Raw genomic sequence first — 20,230 nt, 5'->3', positions numbered from 1 at the left:
ATTGTCATTTTAGATGTTATCATACATTGAGCTTTCACTCTGATGTAAATTGTTATTTTACTTTAATGTCCCTTTAAGCAGAGGAAAAGGAATTGCATTAATATGAGTAATAAAGCGTTTTAGAACATCAAAGGAACAGCCAGGCATCACACGATGCGAATCGCTTGACAATTGGGTTGTCCAATGCTTCAGCCAATTAAAAAACTTGTTCTTGATCACCTATTAACTGAGGCGCAAACCCACTTCACATATTCCTTCATCTTCAGCCACTGCATAAAAAAATTGCAGAAAAATTTCCAACAAGTGTGTAGCGGATACCGAGCTTCTCCAAAGAATGACGAAGGATAGCAAAGTGAATGCTGGCCTACTACACAAAATTTATAATTATTTATGGTGCAGTGGATACCCAGCAAGCGTGCTTGCAGCAGTTACCCAACGAGTGTTTAGAAAAGGCGCTGAAAGGCCACTCTTCTAGCTTTCACTGTGACTGTGCTGTGCGTTCCACGCAGGCCTGGTGTTTTTTTTTTTGTTTATCTGTTTGACTACACATGCACGTCATATTGCACACACACAAATCCATATATAATACTTGTAACAAATGTCATGCATAAATTGCATTACATAATAAGGCCTACCTTGTAAGTGTATATACATCCCTTTTTTCTTGTGTCCCAAAGCTGGAAGAGGAAAAGGAGAATTTAAAAAAGCTATTAATGAAAATCCATATTGTAATTTAAAACATATTTAGTCAAACTTCCCATAAATGCCATATATTTTAATGGCATCTTGCATCACTACTGGTAAAAATCAGCGACTACATTGATATGGATTAGCTAGCATTACGGTCCTTTAGAAATCCTGTCAAGACCTACATTACATGAAGACAGAACCGGTACTCATTGAAGTCAATATTCTCTACAGGTTAACAGAAAAAATTAAGGAAGCTACAAAAAAAGGAAAAAAATGCAAACCTGTTCTCAAACTACGTAGGAACCATTCAAGATGTAAAGCAGACTTCTGTGTCATTCCCATTAGCATTACATCATCTCAAACTATTCTGAAACTGTTTTATTTGTTCCACTTCTTGACCCAAATTTTCAGCAATCACTAAGGTCAGATTCTGAGACTGCTGATTTTTGGGCAAGTTGGAAATTCATACTTGGAAAGGTAGTGCCAATGGACACAAACAAAAGGAAGGCGCACTGACACACAGACAAAAGCGCATTCGTCTGCGTGCTAGTGTGCCTTCCTTTCGTCTGTGTCCATTAGGACTACCTTTCGAAGATTCCAAGATATTTATTTGAAATACCTCTATGCCTAGAAAATGGCTAAAGAGTGATTTCACGTCTCACTGGCCTGCAAGTATGTGTACAGGCATTCTTATCAGTTTTCCCCTTCATGTCTTGAAGTGACCCAGAAACGGTTTTGACGATTTCATAAACACATTGAGCTGATAAAGCAAGTCCTAAGAATTGTTTGAAGACCAATTTAAGCTCTCTACATCAACTATGTAATTTATTACATGACGTGAAGCATGTGAATGGTGGCAGACCGCAGCTGATCAGCAAAATGAGTTTTGAACTTCTTGCGCCTTTTACACATAGAAATGCTCCCATACGCGTAGCACTTGCTGACCGGACTCAGTGGATATCCCACGATACACGTCACGGAACCTCCTGTGGGCAGAGAGTCATCTGTTTAGGATATGCACTCCATGTGGATGGGAGCTGAGCAACAAGTGTTTCTCTCAAGGTTTCTTCTTCTCTTAAACACAATAAATTGCCCTAGCTGTATTGTGTACCGCATATCTAGCGATCGGTGGCCTGTAAAGCTGCCACATTTTGCAATGTTTATGAGGCATCCAGCGAGCGGAATCGCTACGATGTGTCTGCCACTGTACCTTGACCACTGAAGACACACCCACATTGCCCGAGTTTATGCTTATCGATGATCATTCTTGAATTCTTTTTGCTTGTTCACATGCCTTTGCAGGTTGACGCCGCACAGGAGTATCATTTAAGACCAGCTGATAGAGTGCCGGCCCCTGTTGGAGCAGATATCAACCACTACACGGTCTTAATCTCGGTTGTTAGACGACGTGCGTGCTGTCGGGCGCACAAGGTTATGGCCTCCGTGATTGCATGCAACATGTAGGCGTGTAATCTCCGAGGGCGTGACTGGGCAAAGCTGGAACCATCGATTGCACAACGCCGAAGAATCCCTATTCAGAGACATGAAAACTCCCCATTTTGGGCATTTTTCCCCGCAGACGTTGACGGAATTCCCAGCAAACTTCCCTGCACAACAGCGCTAATATGTGCCCCCATACATCCACACATATACTATAATTATATACTGGCTACTTTTTAAATCATGACTAGCTCTTTCATGGCCACACAACAAAAGCATGTTTTTAGCGATTCATACCCTGTCAGCACACTGCCCATTTTGGGCTTCAGGCTCAACACCACTAGTGAGCTAGAAATCGCTCCGGGTAAATATCGGAAACAAATCTCTAGGTTTATGCTTCTGTGGTGCATACCTCAGAACCGATCACAGCAGGCGAAGGGGCACTATGACTGCTAATTATCGGTCGTCAGGGGAGAATTTATCCATTCCTGAAAGTCTCTGCAATATCACAGAGATTTTCTTTTTTCCTTTGGCTCAAAATGACAGGTGAAAATTCCCCGAAAAAGATAAAATTTTCTGCACGGAACATCACTACATGAGAGCACTGCAATCGCTGGGATGCCAGTGTTTATGAGTTCAAAAGATAAGGCAGGGGTGAGAAGGAAGATATAGGTAAAATTGTCCGTTAATGTCTTGGTACACAGCGCATCATTAAATTTGTGGTGTGAATAATTTCATGATGCTTTAGTCTAAATACTGACAGAAATTCAAAAAAAGTTTCAGGGTCCCTTAAACTCATGCTGATGGCACATTTTTTTTTACCTGAGACATGATGATGTGATCATGTCAACAGGAGTGCTCTGTCCTGTGCTCCCTTATTTGTCCCGTGTCGTGGCCTTTTACATTTTTCCGATGATAAAGTTGAGCCCTAAAGTGTTAAGCTCCAACAGGGCCATGAGTTACATAAAACATCAGGCATTTGCCACTGTAATGAATGCAGTACTTAGTGCAACAAAAAAAAAAGAATAAAACTTAGCAGGGATGCTGGCTAGCAGTGTAAAAGATTCATTCCCTGTATTAGGTGGAGAAAGTGAAGGCTTATACATACTTTTATAGTAGTATCCATTGACCCTGATGCGACAAATTCTGCATGAGGGTGAAAATCCATGCACCGAACATTTCCCTTGTGACCTGTGAGTGTCCGGACCACTGCAAAGTGTATAAATTATACAGAAAAGAAACAAAACACAGATAAGTAACTTCAATATATCAGCGTTCCAAAACAATAAATTATGTTATATGCCAACTTAGCTGCTGTAATCTACAGCAACTCTTAATTCATCCATATGGAGATTTCAGCTCCCTCCCCCTTCCAGGTTACAAGCTAATAAGCATGCATATTTGTAAGAGAAAACCCATATGTACTATCGTGAGCAATGTGAGCTGAAACACACTAGCACATCCCAAATAGCCTCAAAACCGAGATGGCGTGACACGTGGATGGCACTGCTGAAAGATGAGGGGAAAGGAGAGACGCTCTTCCGCTTACTGTCAGCCCTCCTGTTTCGCTAGAGTGTTGCTGCCAAAGGGCTGCCGAGTGCGTGGCATCGGCTACGAGGAATGGTAACGCAAAAAAAAGAATATAGACAAAAACAAATTTTTAAAAATCACAGCGTATAAATGGAGTGAATGATGATGAATGGGGCGAAGCGTCTGTCTGTCCAGCCATCCGTGTGTCCGTCTGTGCATGCGTCCATGCGTCCGATCGCGTTCGAGAATGCAGATGGCGCGCGGTTAACACGAACGAGACTCGAACCAAAAAAGCCGAGCGTCTTAAACGCGCCCGCTGCTCTGCTTCGTCTATGCCCCACCAACGATCCGCCACGTACAGCGACTATCCAGGAGACTGAGAGAGGCACTCGTTCTCCGCGCACCGAGGCACAGCCTTTGCAGCAGCCAATTGGAGAGTAGCAGTACAGCACCATCTAGGATATCCTCACTCAACTGCAGTTTGTATGCACTTCTTTGGGACAGTGCTGTCTATTATACTGTTCAGGAGATACTGCCTTCTTAATTTTTTTTTTCTCGTCTCTCCTTTCCGTTACGCATGACGCATGACAAGGTAAGACTAAGAGGAGCTTAGCCCCTAAAATAGAACAGGAATATCAATACCTCCAACCAGCATCACCTAGATATAGCACAAGCATGGCCTGTGCATAATGGTAAGGTACGTCACAAGCGATATCTCGGCTGCTACATACCCTGATGGGTCACTGCGTCGAGCTGGGTGCATTGAAGTGAAGTCATATCACTTCTAGCGGTCACTGACAAGCTCCCGCTTTGCAGCAACGATACCACGGCGAGAGTGTCAACAGCTAGCGGAAGTACGGAATCTTTTCCACTTTGTTTCCAACAGCGGCCACTGCAAATCAGCCGAGTAGTGTTCGAGGCTACTTGACACGCGCTCGCGTGTTCGAACTCATACTTCTCATGATAGTACGTGTATTGCGAGTATTAATGTGATCGTTTCTGTTTCTTCCCTAGGCTGTCCTGTACATTCCTTGTTGCACACTGTACTGGACAAGCCACTAGCCACTTTAGGCTATCGGGTCAAATAATCTTCGTATTTTCATTATTCTGTTGATCAAAATAAAGCTCGATCGATTGATTTATTGATGAATTATTGATTGTGATATTGCGGCAAATACATAATATTGCAAAAAAAATTCTCGCATACTAAATGAATGTAGACCTTCTCATGCAAAATTGTTAAGACAAAGCTGAAGTGAATAAAATTGCAAGTTTCTAAATTTGAACAGAATATCCACAATATCTTCAAGAGGCATACTTATACATAAAATTTAAATATGTTTATGGCTTGATCCTCTGTCAAAAATAAAATTGAATATAAACTTTTCAGCTGCATGCACTAAAGTGTGAAATGAACTGCAACTCCACAAGCATAAAATGAAAAAAGAAGTTGCTGCACATGTTGCTGCATACATGTTGAAAGTTTCTAGCACTTTTTCCAGTACATCTACATCTCTTTATGCTTGTGAGTGACATTCGGAGAAACCTATGCCAATTTGCCATATTATGAGTAACATTGACTTGTGCATCTAACTGCCTCATTTCAAGTTGAATTTGGGGAACATTTAAATGTCAGGCTGAGATGCTAGATACTGATATAGTTTTCCTAAAGGCTTCATACATTTCACCCTATAGTCAGGCCACTTGAAACACATAGGCAAACACAAACACACTCTGCCTTTAAAAGAGAACATGAAACCTGGCACTACTATGCCATGGGCGGACCCAGCCACTCATTTTAGGGAGGGGGGGGGGGGGGGTAGCTTCAAGTAACACCGGAGAGGGGGGCGGGGTCCTTACTTTACTAGCACTCATTTGCTCCAGTTGGTGACAGCAGGTGTACAGCAGACCCAGAAGAGAGGGAAGGAGGGCGGTCGACCCCTAACGCCCCCTCCCCCTCTGGATCCACCGCTGAGCTCAGCCCCCCTCCCTTTCTAAATTTTTCAATTTTGCGAGTGATATAACTTACACGCACACATGAAAACATGCATAAAGGGCGGATGAACCGCAGTCTGCAAACCCTTACCCCCTCACCTCGCCCTTTTAGACAAACTTCTGGATACGCCCCTGTGGGACTCCCTGCCAAGACTGACATGACAGCATTCTCAAGTGCAAAATGCGCTCGCGTAAACCGACCGGCACCGCAAGGTCGCTTGAAGTGACCCCAAGTATATCAGCTTTTCTGCCCTCTTTAGTCGTACCGCGCCTGAAACCAAAGCGTGACGGATGAGCGAAGGAACAAACACGACCGGCCGGTTTCCTAGCCCATAAAGGCTGTTCAAAAACGAAAACAAAAATCGGTAAACTGCCCTTACTGCAACCCGGTTTAGTGACGGAGCGCAAGGAGCCGTTACGTACGCTCTCATTTTCTCGGTCACGAGGGTCGGCAAGTTCAAGTGTCGGAGGGCACATAAACAAGACCGTCAACCTTCTAAAGAAGGCACAGCCACGCTTACTCCGAGAGGGCTTAGGAGATTATGCAAACGCTCTAGAAAAGGTAACTTCAGATGGAGATATCACGGTGTTCGCATATATCTATTCGTGTGTGGTGTCTAGGTCGTAAAAAAAAAAAAGCACTCGGCGGGCACTCGCACCGCGCACTCCAAAAATAAAATCAGACCTGAAAATAAAACAAAGAATAAATCAGTTTTTCAATGCAAAAGAGATGAGTGAGAGACGTCAAAAGCATGCGCGCTTAGCCAGCCACACTTCGTCCATTGCTGAAGGCACCGCGAATTTGGGAGCGCACACAAGACACCGACTCTGAAGCAAAGATCACTCATTTTATCCAAGAAATAAATAAACAAAACTTTACATTTATTTCCACTACGATCACCCATTCAGGACGTCGCCAAAAAGGAGCAAAAAAAAAAAAAAGCCACGCCTGCGCTAAAGGCACAGCACGGTCACAGCGAAAGCTAGAATAGCGGCTTTTCAGAGCCCTTTCTAAACACTCATTGGGTAACTGCTGCAAGCACACTTGCTTGGTACCCACTAGGACATTAATAATAAACTTTTTGGGTAATTGGCCGGCATTCGCTATGCTAGTTTTCGTCATTCTCCTGAGAAGCGTGATATCCGCTAAACACTTGCATGAATTTTGTGCTAATTGTTCATGCAGTGGCTGACGGCGATGAGGATTTATGGCTGAAGTTAGTATGCGTCACAGTTAACAGGGGAACAATAACAAAGTTTTGTAATGGGTTGGGGCATTGGACAACCCACTCGTTGCGCTATTCGCATTGTGCGATGAGTGGTTGTTCTTTCGGTGTTGGTATGTGGGGTTTAACGTCCCAAAACCACCATATAATATGAGAGACGCCGTAGTGGAGGGCTCCGGAAATTTCGACCACCTGGGGTTCTTTAACGTGCACCCAAATCTGAGCACACGGGCCTAAAACATTTCCACCTCCATCGGAAATGCAGCCGCTGCAGCCGGGATTCGATCCCACTACTTGCGGGTCAGCAGCCGAGTACCTTAGCCACTAGACCACCACGGCGGGGCTGTTCTTTCACTTATTTTTTAGAACGCTTTATAAGTCGTATCAACGCGATTGCTTTCCCGACATAGAGCCTGCCTAAGGCAAGTTTGGCAACAAGTCCCAAGCACCGGAGTAGCTCAGTGGCAGAATACTTGGCTCGTACCCAGCGGACCGGGGTTTGAGCCCCCATTGTGTCATTGGTGCTATTTTGTTTTCTAAAATTCGCGCGATGTGGTTACGGACGGCGGCGGCAGCGGCGGACAACTGCGCGTGACCCGAGTTGTGATCTCATAGCATCATAGCAGCTTTCACTGTAAAAAAAAAGAACGAACAAAGAATAAAGAAGGTCCTTCACACATGTGCGCCAACCTCAACAACTTTCTTACGACCTCGTTTAAGGAAGTGCGTTCGAGTGCAGTTGTGGATGGTAATTGTTCTTAGTGGTGGATACCAGACAGGCAGCCCCACAGGTAGTACACTGATTGATTGATATGTGGGGTTTAACGTCTCAAAACCACCATATGATTATGAGAGACGCCAAAGTAGAGGGCTCCAAAAATTTCCACCACCTGGGGTTCTTTAACGTACGCCTAAATCTAAGTACACGGGCGTCAAGCATATTCGCCTCCGTCGAAAATGCGGCCGCCGCAGCCGGGTTTGAACCCTGCGCGACTTGCGAGTGAGCCGTCCAGCCCCGTACATCCCACTAGACCACAATCGCGGGCGGACTCGTTATCGTAGACAATGAGGCAACGATACGGGAACTTCTTATGTTTGCACACGTTGCTCTTCGAGACGAAAGAGGCCCGCAATAGGCCAATAAAATGCGAAATGCTCTGGACCCGAGATGCGAATATTAAAATGTTATCGCTTCCACATGTCTTCTCCAATCGCGAAAACCTCTATTGTTGAAGATTTCTGGAAATGCGAAGGCCTTATGATCGGCGCCCGCAGTGACGCCTCATCCGACCAGTCAGATCTGCACATAACGCGAAGGAGAGGGAACTATGCACTAGCACGCGCTTCCAAGTCTTCTTGCCACGAGCTCTATTTCTCCATTACCCGTTGCATCACTTGTGCTATATCGCGAAGGTTCCTGGACGTAGCGCTGTAAATTCTTTATTACGCGGCTGAACTTCGATTTTCTCCCTGGCTGACAGTGTACTGCAACTGCATGCCGTATCGGGAGCCTTCCAATACGCACGGCAGCTCCACGTACACCGCAGCATGGATGGGGTACACGTACCGCAGTTAGCTGGCGGCTTTCAATGTCGAAATATGCACTCCGTGCGGCTCTCCGGGAAGCGATCAATGCGCTTCGGCAAACTGCCGTGTTTCTCGCAGCTCTTTCCCATCTGCATGCTGATCGCATGACCAAAAAAAAAAATGACAGCGGCACTTTTTAGCGGCATATGATATCGTGTGTCATCAAACTCCGAACTTTCTAGATGTTAAATGTATAGCAACATGCCGCAGGTCAATGCTTGATAAGCAAAACAGCACGCGCACCAAAATATCCCTCTCTCCCTTCTTCGATTCAAGAAAGAGAGCTTAGAATTTGTGGCAGGAAACTAGCAGCGAGTCAAGAACGCCACGCCAAGTTCCCTGCAAAGATAATACACAAGCGCCTGCGAACCATCTCGTCTATATGTGTCCTTCCTTATCCTTCGTATCCGGCCTTCGTCTGCATCAAGCGCTTCCTTGTCGTAGGCCTCCGCGCCGTCGTTTGGGCGAGATCATCCAGGTCATTCTTTGAATGGGACAGCACATTGGTGACCCACGCACGACAGAAAGAAAGGGCGGGGGGGGGGGGGGGGGGGTGCGTAAAGGTATACTTTGGACAGAAGATCAAGAAAACCTAAAATTATCCGGTCGTCTTCGTCCCCACGCTCGGAGGTCATGACAGCTCGCGCTTTTGGCACGTGACTGCGGCGCACTGACCATATGCTCTTCGTGCCGATGTAATTTGCAAGTGTGCTACAGTGTATTAAAGCTACACAGCAGTATCCGCCGTGTGAGTTCGGCTGAAGAACTTACATGCGAAAAGACTCCATGCACCTTTTTTTACACTTTCTGTCCCTGTTCAGACGGCATACTGATCACCAACTACAACGTAACGACGACCGGGGAGGTTAACCCCAGATATTATCGTTATTATTAGAGATCTCGAAATAATTATACGGAACACTAATCGTAATGACGGTAACATAGACCTCACCATGCACCATGACCTTTGGTTTGCCTTAGTTCACTCGCAAGCACGAATCTACCGGCGTTCGGTATAAACAAGGCACGGTTTCTCTCTCTCTCTCCACACACACACACACACACACATATTATATATATATATATATATATATATATATATATATATATATATATATATATATATATATATATATATATATAGTTTTACGGAAACGTACGTGAAGCACGCTGAAGCATATATCACATTCATTTAGAACACTTGTATGTAATCAAAATGAGGCGACTCCTGATTGTAACGCGAACTTAAAAAAATTGTTTCAAATAAAAATGGCCCAAATCCTGCACTTGTTCGCATCAAACTGAGTTAGGTACACTAAACCAGCAGTGCGTAAATAACTGCGACTAAAACAGAAAACGTAGCCAGATCGAATGTGTTTCGTTTGTGTAATAGTCGCTTTCTTATGCTTTGATGGCTTTTTTTTTTTTAGGTGGGAGAGGGGTGTTCGTACTTACTGAAGAACATGATGCCGTATAGGGCCAAACTCGGATATAAAGAGCAAGAAGCCGACTTTCACACTATATTGTGTATTTTCGTGTTTCTTTTCGAGTTAAGCGCTGCAGTATCACGTCCTTTTTTCGCTCCAAGACAGTATACTTGAAAGATGACCACTCAAATGAATATATTGGACACCGATCCATTCGATGCAGACGTGATCCGTGATTCAGAAAGGCATGGCATAAAAGGAGCTCAGAAGAAGATGAGCTGAAGCGTGTTTTTTTTTTTTTTTGACGGTTTTCAATACTATTCTAAAGTTCCTCAAAATTTTATAAGAACACAATTCTTCGCTGATCTCTCACAGATGGTGTGAGCCAAAATAGAAGGTGAACAATTGAAGAATCAGAAACTGCTGCCGACCGTTCAGAATGGTGCGCATTTTGCCCGGAAGGCCCATTCGCTCTACAAGTGTAATCAACGCCATTACGATCATGCAACAACAAAAAAAAAACATCACCGACGGAAGCACAAGGACGGTGTTAATATTGTCGAAAAATATTCCTACATTGCTTACGCACTGCGATTTTGCGATTTGGACAGCTTTAACGAACTAATTCATGCCCAAGTGAAGTGTTCCTTCTATGAGAGCGAAATCAGGGTGTTACTTCTGAATACCGACAATAGTGGGCTATATAAATTTGAGCCGCATTACAGATATGGGGAATTTCGGTAACATAAGCACACTGGAGAAAAATTGTTGGACCAGGCCTGACCATGTTGCCTATTGCAAATAGCTGCGTTTTTCTGTTCTAGTGAAAGTGCACTTGGCTCTTCAAACAAACAAACAAACAAACAAACAAAACAAAACACACACACACACACACACACACACACACACACACACACACACACACACACACACACACACACACTTCTACCTTTGATTTCGACACTGTGCCTCAGGACACATGAAATACGCGAGCTCCTATCAAGGCAGAGCCAACTGGCCCGAAAAGACTTGTTTCACAGCTTACGCGCTCTTCACGCCCTTTAACGTGGAAGTTCACCATCTCTCCAGAGCAGCTATATGATGCTCTTTATTTCTTGTCGTTATACCGAGGACATTCTGCATCACTACCAGGATCAATATTTTGTTGTATATATTATTCATAACTAAGGGGAGAAAGGGGTGAATGTAAATCGCGTGCAACTAATGTTCACCCTTTTTCACCACAATCCTTTGTGACGGAGGAGCCTCCAATGCGTTCTCCCGAGCACTGAGCTCGGAGCTGCAAAACTGGCACGTGATCGTAGAGGCCGGTGGCCAGCTTTGAGCTTGGCTCGCTACAAGCGCCCGAGTATGTCGACGGCGCCTACCGCTGTTTCCACGCGTGAAAGAGGTCTATGCAATGCACAGTGTATCAATGATATGCTTTACGAACACTTCTATAGTCTTCAACCACATAGCAAGTCCTGCATCGCCTCTTTTGTTGTTTTCTACTACGGCGCGAGAGCGCTTCCTTTTAGGTACCAATTGGGCTCGAAATCACAGCAGCAACGGAGACACGAAGCGTTCATTGTCTCCGTCCGATTATTATACGCATCTCATCGTTTCCGTTCCCGAGTTTCGGGACCATCTCCACCCCATCCTCACGCGTGATCAAGTCGTCAAGGTATCACTCCCTCAGACACACGCAGGCGCGCGACTCATTGCCCAATTTCCTCTCTATCTGAGGCCAGATATTCAGCCCTTTCCCACGCATCTGTAAGTAGGGAACTTGCGTATCACCGGGCGTATATATACATTTAGGGCACCGACGCGAGGCCGAAACACCCCTGCACAGCCTTCGAGTTGAAATGTTTTTTTTTTCTGTTTTTTTAAAGCTTCAGATGATATAATATTCGGTATTCTCGAATACTGTCGGCATATGTTTATTACAGTAGGGTCGAGACGCAGTGAGCGAGGAATATATTTACTGCACTAGTGGTAAAACGAAGCTATCACAGATACACCTGGCTTCGCAGAAGTGGTGCCAGCTTGAAAGAAGTCTGTAGCTGGGCGGCCTGCCTTGTTTCTCTTTATTTTTCTCTATATTTATTCCTCTAGTTCCCTTTGTATGTGTTTTTTCTATTTCATGTTTGTCTCTATTTGTATTTCTTTCTGTTTCTTTCTATATCTTTCTCCCCAAAAAAGAGAAGAAATCTCTCAGGCGTGAAGCTGAAACTTTCAGAGGAAAATTCAGCTGCACGTCAGACCAGTGCTGCCACGACACATAAAAATATAATAGCAAATATCTTCATGGCACATGAGTTTAAATCAGTAGATTTTAAGTGTTAGCCTTCGCGCTAAGTTCTTCCATCGCAAATTCTGCACTGACATTATTCATCTACCGTAGCGTACTATAGCTTTCATGACGGAGAAAAAAAATAATGATTCCGAGATTACTGCTGCCTCGAAGGTGTCAAGCTAGCACAATTCAAGCCTATAATGAACCATACAAAGGTTTCTGATGGCACTAAGCACACTGAAACTCTACAGTGTTTCAGGCGTGAAAACAGACACGATGAGCACCCTTCCGAAAAAGACGGGCTGAGTGAGAGTTTGGAAGTGTGTTTTGCAAGTAGGGGCGCGGGAACAAGATTTTTCCGAGAGGGATCAGCTCATGAGAAGTGCGTGGTGGGCAATGAAAGACCTTAACAGATCTTCTTGGAAGATGATCTGAGAAGTGCACAATAAAAACTAAACGGGGACGAGGTGGTTCTGCGCACAGTTACCCGCTCACTGGATCTGCTTTACATGGCCGGTGCTTCGGCCGAATGCAGGTTAAAGAACCCCAGGTGGTTGAATATTGAGGAGACCTACACTACGGTGTCTCTCTTAATCATGTCGTGGTTTTAAGATGTTAAACGCCAAGAATTATTGCATTATAATATACCCATCACCGATTCTTTGTCTTACGTCTTGGAGCGCTATTTCCCTTCGAGGTATATACCACCTAGCCAATGTCCCCATCGTGTTGCAATTTTTTGCCACGGACTTACATGCATAGAATGATTTTTTTTTTCCACTACGTGCATTCACCTCTTCAGATTCCAGAGAGAATTCTTCGGAGCTTTTCAAAAAGCACTGCCTGAATGTCACAACTGTGGGCATGTTCTGTTCATTTCATAAACTCCAAAAACAGAAAAAGTGGAAGAGAGTAAAAGCAAGGGAGTGTAGAACGAAAAAAAAATGTTCCGGCTGTGGTCGAAAGCTGCTCGTTCGCAAACTTCACTTGCTCACTAATGTGCAGTATTAAATTCTTGCGAAATGTCAATGCAATTCCAAAATTCTGCAAGTGATTTTCCTGCAATATTTCATACACACACAAACACTGGCTAACAGGTTCGTTTAGCAGTCTAAGCTTGTAGAGTGCTTGTTCACCCGTACACATTCAAGCGAAGGTAGAAAGGGAGAAACGACAAAAAGGAAAGACGGAGACACGTGTTGATGGGGGAAAAAAGTGTTTTTTTACTACTATTCTGTTGTTCAAGCTGTTCATTTGGAAAATACACTAGTTCACACATTCCTAGTCTTTATTTCGCTGTGTCATTTGAGTCAGCTGACTGCTTTCCTTCTTTTGTCCGTCACGACATCGCAGCACGTCAAATCAAACTCGACGCTGAATAAGTAGCAGCTGTTGTGATTTTTCCGCAGAACATATAGAAAGTTCGTAAATTCGAACACCTTATTACTCAACGAACAGAAAATTAAAAAAAAAACAGTAGATCTACTACTAAATCAGCAGTCGTGGAAAAACTGCGCCAGACAAGATCGACAGCAGCCCCCGAGCGTTTTTCGCCATATTCTCAAAACAAAAATACCAAAAAAAAAAGAAAAATGAAATCCTTCAGTTCAGGCCAGCTGGTTCAGTTGAAGTTTTAATGGATACGTATAATATCAGAACATAGCCTGGCTTAAAATAATGATTAATTAACTGCCAGGATAATCAACAAAAATGAATTGGTAGAGTTCATTGAAAGATTATGAGCAGCAGCTGCGACCAATGCGGCCCCTGGCGCAGCAGTCCTCAACTATATATGCACTTCCTTCTACGTCGACTCCAAGATTTGCATCAGCCGTGCAACTTAAACATTCAATCCAAATGTTAGCGCACGCGAATGCTGCAATCAACCACCTAAGTCACGGATTAAGGTCACCTTCAGATCTTTATCTCGAGCTTTTTCGAGTCGGTGGTCACAAGATGCGGTGTACTCACAAGCCAGCGGTTTGTCAATGCGCGATGACACAGGAAAAGTCACTGTTTCGCCACAATGGCGAAACAATGAATGCGATAGCAACAACTTGGAATGTAACGCCGAGAACGACTGGCAGATGGAAACGTGCAGCGCGCTGCTCACGCACGAAAACAACACATATACACGACGAGAGCTAACAACGTTTACAGCTCGACGCTTAACGCGCTGTTTAAGCAAAAAACGACGCACGAAACGTAATCACAGGTACAAATATGAGTGCGAATTAACGAGTGTCCCAGTTGTTACTTCGCTTGTGTTTGAAACTCTTCGCAAACGGGGCCTGCCCAGTGTGCGAGTGTCCCAGTTGTTAATACGCTTGTGTTTGAAACTCTTCGCAAACGGGGCCTGCCCAGTGTGCGAGTGTCCCAGTTGTTAATTCGCTTGTGTTTGAAACTCTTCGCAAACGGGGCCTGCCCAGTGTGCGAAGTGACCTTTGTGGCCCAGGCAACTAACGCAATCGTTCCTGTGAAAAGCCAAGGCACACGATTCTCCCCATCGAAGGATAAGCGCGAGCGCACAAGCAACTAACCCCCCTCCCCCATCCGTGGGGCGAAGTACGCGTGGGAGATAATGCGCGTTGGCGCATCGCGACGGGCTGGGTGCCGAGCCAACTGAATTTATCTAGGTGGTGTTGGCCGAGCGCGAGCGGTTTTTTTTTTCTTGAGTTTTCATATATAGAGGTACGTATACATATGCCGCGCATGACGGCGACGGTAAAAATCAGCCGAGGCTGTCCATATAAGTGCTATCACAATAACAGAGCGAGCGCCCACCAAATGCTAGCCGCAGAGGCTTGCATATCACTCTAAAAAAAAAAGGGAGCGAGAATGGAGAAACGGGCTCCGTTTCTCCTTCGGCGCAGCGACTTCCTCCCTTTCGGGCGCTTTACCCGTCGCGCGCTCTCGCGGCAAGGACCAAAGGAGCAACGTTCCTCCTTCAGCGTTCAAGTTTCTCCTCAATCACGGGGGTCTTGCTCGCGCGCATGCGCACGCCAAGCCTATAGCCGGCTGCGGCCAGTCGCGAGCGATTGCTTTTACATAAAATTGTTGTAAGCAATGCAGGAGTGACGTTTTATTTTGTTTTATTAGTGTAAATTAAAAGCCTCTCTTTTTTTATCGTCAGGCACTCGCACGATGCTCCGCACACTTCCATGTGTGTCTCGTGTTGTTTCATACTACCAATTTGTCACGAATACAAGGAGCTCTGCTTCCCAAGCAGTCTTGCTTTATTGATTACCTTAGAGTGTGAAAAAATAATGAATTTTTTCGGTGTCGACCTACTTGGTAAGCCCACGCATTTTTAGTTTCGCACGGCACCAACAGCACTCATGAATTCAACGAGGCGCGTAAAAAAGCATCACACTTATTTTTTCAACATTGTAGGAAACCTGATACCACTCTACAGTGCGTGAAAGTACGATCATATACAATTGATAGTGTTATACGTGCCACTACCGCCATATGGATGTTCTTTGCAGTTTACCCCAATTCGAATACGGCCACCGTGGCCGGAAGTTGAACCTGCGCCCTCCAGCATAGTCACACGACACCCAATAATGATATGCTACCACAGCAGGTGAAAGCACAAAGGGAAACAGGCTGCGAAGTTTCACCGAGCGTTTATTAGCCAGACTAGGTTACAACCATCAGAAACATTTTAAACATCATCATAACTAAACTTTTGTGAAAAGTGAACCAATGACTTCTGTAGGTTAAACCAAATTCTCAATCGCATTGGTTTTGAATTGTCCATGCCAGCACTGAGAAGTAGGAAGGAATTATGCACGCGAGCAGTATGCCTTTCTCGTCCATGATTCTCCTTTGTTGCGAGAAACTCAACACAAGATGCACTTCTAGTAGCAGCTGTGCACAGCAAGTAAGTACTAACGCTCACTCACCTTTGTGAAAAGAGTATTCCGAATCCAGAGTAATAACCACCACAGCCACAGCGCTAACAACAAAATTATGGCACGCACTATGATTGCAAGTTGACACGCGAGGCGAATCGCGAGAGGCATCTGAAGCAGAAAAGTATGCAGGCACAACATTCTATAAAGTTATAATAAACTTGCGCACTGCAGCGATAGTTCCTCCACTCAAGTATGAGAGCTGCCGCGACGTCAACAGCCACTGTCATAGCTCACGAAAAAATACCGTCGGATGCGAGGTCATCGCTTATTTCTCTCGCAAGACCCGCGTTGTAACGTACGTATACACTGCTAGGACGGTCGTTACCGCATCAAAAACATTGTCGTTGAAGGGCTAGTGGTGTGCTATATCCATGGCTAACGGTCACACTTGTGGTACGCACGTAAAAAGAATATAAGCAAACATTAAGACGAAACAACTAAACGAGGTCGACGTGACCACAGAACACCTACCACGACGGAGACAAAGTTTGGTCTGCATGCTGCGCCCTCTCCAAGTAACAAGAAGAAAAAAAAGCGTGACCTCCGAAATGGCTAACGCGCGGCAAGTGTTTGCACTCTCAAAGGCTTCAAGAAAAAAAAAAGTAACTGTGGCAGTGGTCGACAGATGGCGCAGCGCTCGAAATGCCGTAGGCTTGGGGGTATTTGTCTTCGTGAAAACCTGATAAGCTCTAGTAATTATTTCGTTCATTATTGTGCAATCATTGATTAACTAAGGTTTGCCTAACCATCAGATACAATATATTTACGTGTGCGCATGTTGTGGTATTGATACAAAACGTAAAAAAAGTGTAAGAAAACGTACTTGTAACCTGCGCCACACAGGTCAGTCCAAATTCATAGCTATATAAGCTGAAGCGCTTTCATAGTAGGGTGTGAGTAAACACGTCAAAGTGTGGGTCGTTGGTGTGAATGGGTGATTGTGCTCTTGTTGCGTACTTGTGAGCGTATACGCTAGTGTACTTGTTGCGTACTATATGTGTACTATGTGACCATGTGTGCATGTGTAGCTATATGGATTGCATCAGCACATGTTAGGCTTTCAGTGTCCGTAAGTAGTCCTGAATGGGTTGATGCGTAAACAATCCGCAAGGGAGCCGTGATAGTGGGTAATAACAACGTACGTCGCGGCAGTCAACTTTTTTTAGTTTTGTTAAGTCCCTCCAGATGGCGCTACCTACCACCTACTTCATTGCTATGACGCTCTCACACCTCCAGTCATTTATATAACGTTGAACATCTATCTATCAATGCTGCACTACGGATTCGGAATGGTTTCACTGCGATCGAGTGTACGGTTTGGAGGCACATCTCGTGACCTGCGGACCCGTAAACGCATGGATAACGTCGCTACACTATGTGAATCTGCGAGAAATAAATACAGCAAGCCTAGCATGTGCTCTTCAGGTGAGGGCTCTGCAGAACCCGTGTCTTTCGGAGTGAACGTGGCTTCGCTGACCGAACGAAACGTACTTGCTCCGTCGTTCTCTTTCGCGATGTGTTCACCGCCACAGGTTCGTCTGCTTGTTTTTATAATCATTTCGTTCAATATCAAGCTCAGCGGGACCGTTTTTTGTAACTTTCAGTGCCGTGTACTCCTTACCAGTCGAGAATCGCTGCATTTGCTAAGCCTACTCGCTTCGCCGGGGGGCAGCCATGTTGATTTTCATAAGGAATAACGTGTTTCTCCGTGGATGAGGGAGCAATGTTTCTCTATTTAAAGACGAACATTGGGGACATCGCCGTTCCTCCCTAAATGGAGAGTACGTCACTCCATTTTTTTAAAGAGTGTACCGTCACCCAATGCGCTATCGATTACTTCGCAAAATCGGCTCATATAAGTACTATTCAGAGCTGTGCGCCGTCGCAGCCAAAGCAAAACGCAACCAGCGTAGTGCGTGGCCGGCGGCACAAGGTATTGCCGGGCAACCAGAGGGAACAGGCCGATCTGCACACATGCTCCCATGCGTATACCCCGGTGACTGACAGACGGCGCAAGTTGGCCGTCATCCACACGGAACGCTTTGTGAATTTCATCTGTTTCATAGCATATACCTGTCATGCCAGTGAAACCCCTTTCCTTTTTTTTTTGTTGCAAGTGACAGGCGCTGGTCCTAAATGTTACACCGCACATCATGAGCCCACGTTTGATTAATGATGAGAAGCGAAGCACTAAATCGAGAGCCGCGACTCGCAAGTTGCTTCTGATGTCCCAACTCAGCACTCCGATATAAATGACAGCAAAACATGCAGCAATGAGATACATTTGTCTCTTCTTTCAAAAACTGCCTGTCATTTTTACACAGCTTCTACTCATTCGGCTTAGTGTCGCGTACACGACAGGTATAATGTCTACTCGTCTTTCGCACAGTTCTGTAAGTGCTGATTTGCTGTATCACAAAAGTGCTCTTTTTGTTATTGAATTTGTCTTGAAAGCAGCTTTAATTCGCTTTACAGCTGAATAGTAAACAAGTAAGCCAAGAGATTAACTGTGTCACGACATAGTCAAGGCTATATAGGGCGAGGAGACTAAAATGTTCATCCACCGTAACATTGACTCTATTATTGTTAAATAAGCTTTGATTGATGTTCTGGTCACTTCTACACTTAAAGCTGTTATGAGATCAGAACACAGGTGACGAGCGGCGCCGTAGTTGCCTGCCACCGCCGCCGCCAGTGTCCGTAATCAGTATCGAATAAAAAAAAAATCCCTCAGTAAATAAATAAACAGCTATGACAGATTGGGATTCGAACCAGGGTCCGCTGCGTGCCAGCCCAGTATTCTACCACTGAGCCACGCCTTTTTTTTTCTTTAATGAATGAAATTAAAACCAGTAAAGTACACACAACATACTTCATCAGAAGTCAGGCAAACACACACAAGCGTCAAGAACGGGAAGCCACTCCGGAACGGGGTCAAAACTAGCTTAAAACTCCTTTCTAAACTGGCCTTAGGCTGACTTGATGTCGAGAAACAAATCGCATTAATATGAGTAATAAAGCATTTTAGAACATCACAGGAACAGCCAGGCGTCACACACTGCTACTTGCGTAACGCGTGTGCCATCCAGTGCTCCAAACCATTATAAAAACTTGCTCTTGATCACCTGTTAGCTGTGGCACATACCCACTTCAGGCTTATTTCTTCATCGTCATCAGCCACTGCATAAAAAATTGCACGAAATTCCTAACTGTGTAGCGGATACCACAATTCTCCAAAGAATGATGAAGGATAGCATGTAGTGAATGCTGGCTATATACTACAAAAAATATCCCTGGCGCCGATCCTCTCGTGACACACGTAAACTAGAGGTCGCTGCGCTGTAGGGTGCCGAAACTAAACTTCTACCAACACAGGTCTGGTCGGGGTCTTTCTCCAATGTGCGCTTTCTGTGGCGAGCCAAAAACTATAAATCATTATTTTTTGACATGAAGGCGATTTACTACAGCTCGTAGATCCAAGATAGAAAATCCTTTACGTGCTATTGGAATGAATTTATCCATGCCCGTGCTTCTGTTGGAGCCTCTATTTGTGGGTTTGCCGGTGAAAAAGTTTGCGGAGACATGCGGAATTATCTGAATGAAACCAAAAGACTAACAGACTTATCTTACTATTGTTCTGTGTCGACATACGCATAACTTGTCTCTTTTTTTTAAGTTAGGTTTTGATCTGGGTTATTATCTATTACTAATACAAAAACTTTATTGTATAGTACAGATCAGTGATCATCAAAATTTTGTTCTAAAATTTGTAACGTTTTCAAAATTTTATAAGTTCCTTTACTATAACATCGAATAATACGTTATCAGACCACTCAATTATTGGCCGATTCCCCACAGTGGGTATGAGCCACAAGTGAAGGTAAACAATAACAAGAACTAAAATTTATGATTATTTATGGCGTAGTGGGTACCCGGCAGTGTGCTTGTAGCATCCCAAAGAGTGTTTAGAAAAGGCTCTGAAAGGGCGCTCTTCTAGCTTTCACTGTGACTGTGCTGCGAGTTCCGCGCAGGCCTGGCGTTTTTTTTTTGTGTGTGTGTGTTTTGGAAAAAGCTAATTCGGAATGAAATAAGGCGAATCAATTTGCGACCTTGACA

General features: G+C 44.5%; 1 protein-coding gene across 4 annotated transcripts in view; it reads right to left on the bottom strand.

The window, feature by feature from the left end:
• kat80 (katanin p80) overlaps positions 1–20,230 on the bottom strand; it is a 239,222-nt gene that overhangs the window by 96,023 nt on the left and 122,969 nt on the right. For all 4 annotated transcript variants that reach the window (XM_037427880.2, XM_075877832.1, XM_075877834.1 and 1 more), the window contains exons 4-5: positions 3,239–3,339; positions 636–677 (exon numbers count right to left, since the gene is read on the bottom strand). In XM_037427880.2, coding sequence (XP_037283777.2) covers positions 636–677; positions 3,239–3,339 — 143 coding nt within the window. The remainder of the gene's footprint in view (positions 1–635; positions 678–3,238; positions 3,340–20,230) is intronic.

This window comes from Rhipicephalus microplus, chromosome X (assembly GCF_043290135.1).
Source record: "Rhipicephalus microplus isolate Deutch F79 chromosome X, USDA_Rmic, whole genome shotgun sequence".
Taxonomy (NCBI): domain Eukaryota; kingdom Metazoa; phylum Arthropoda; class Arachnida; order Ixodida; family Ixodidae; genus Rhipicephalus; species Rhipicephalus microplus.
This window is presented reverse-complemented; position numbering and strand designations above follow the sequence as displayed.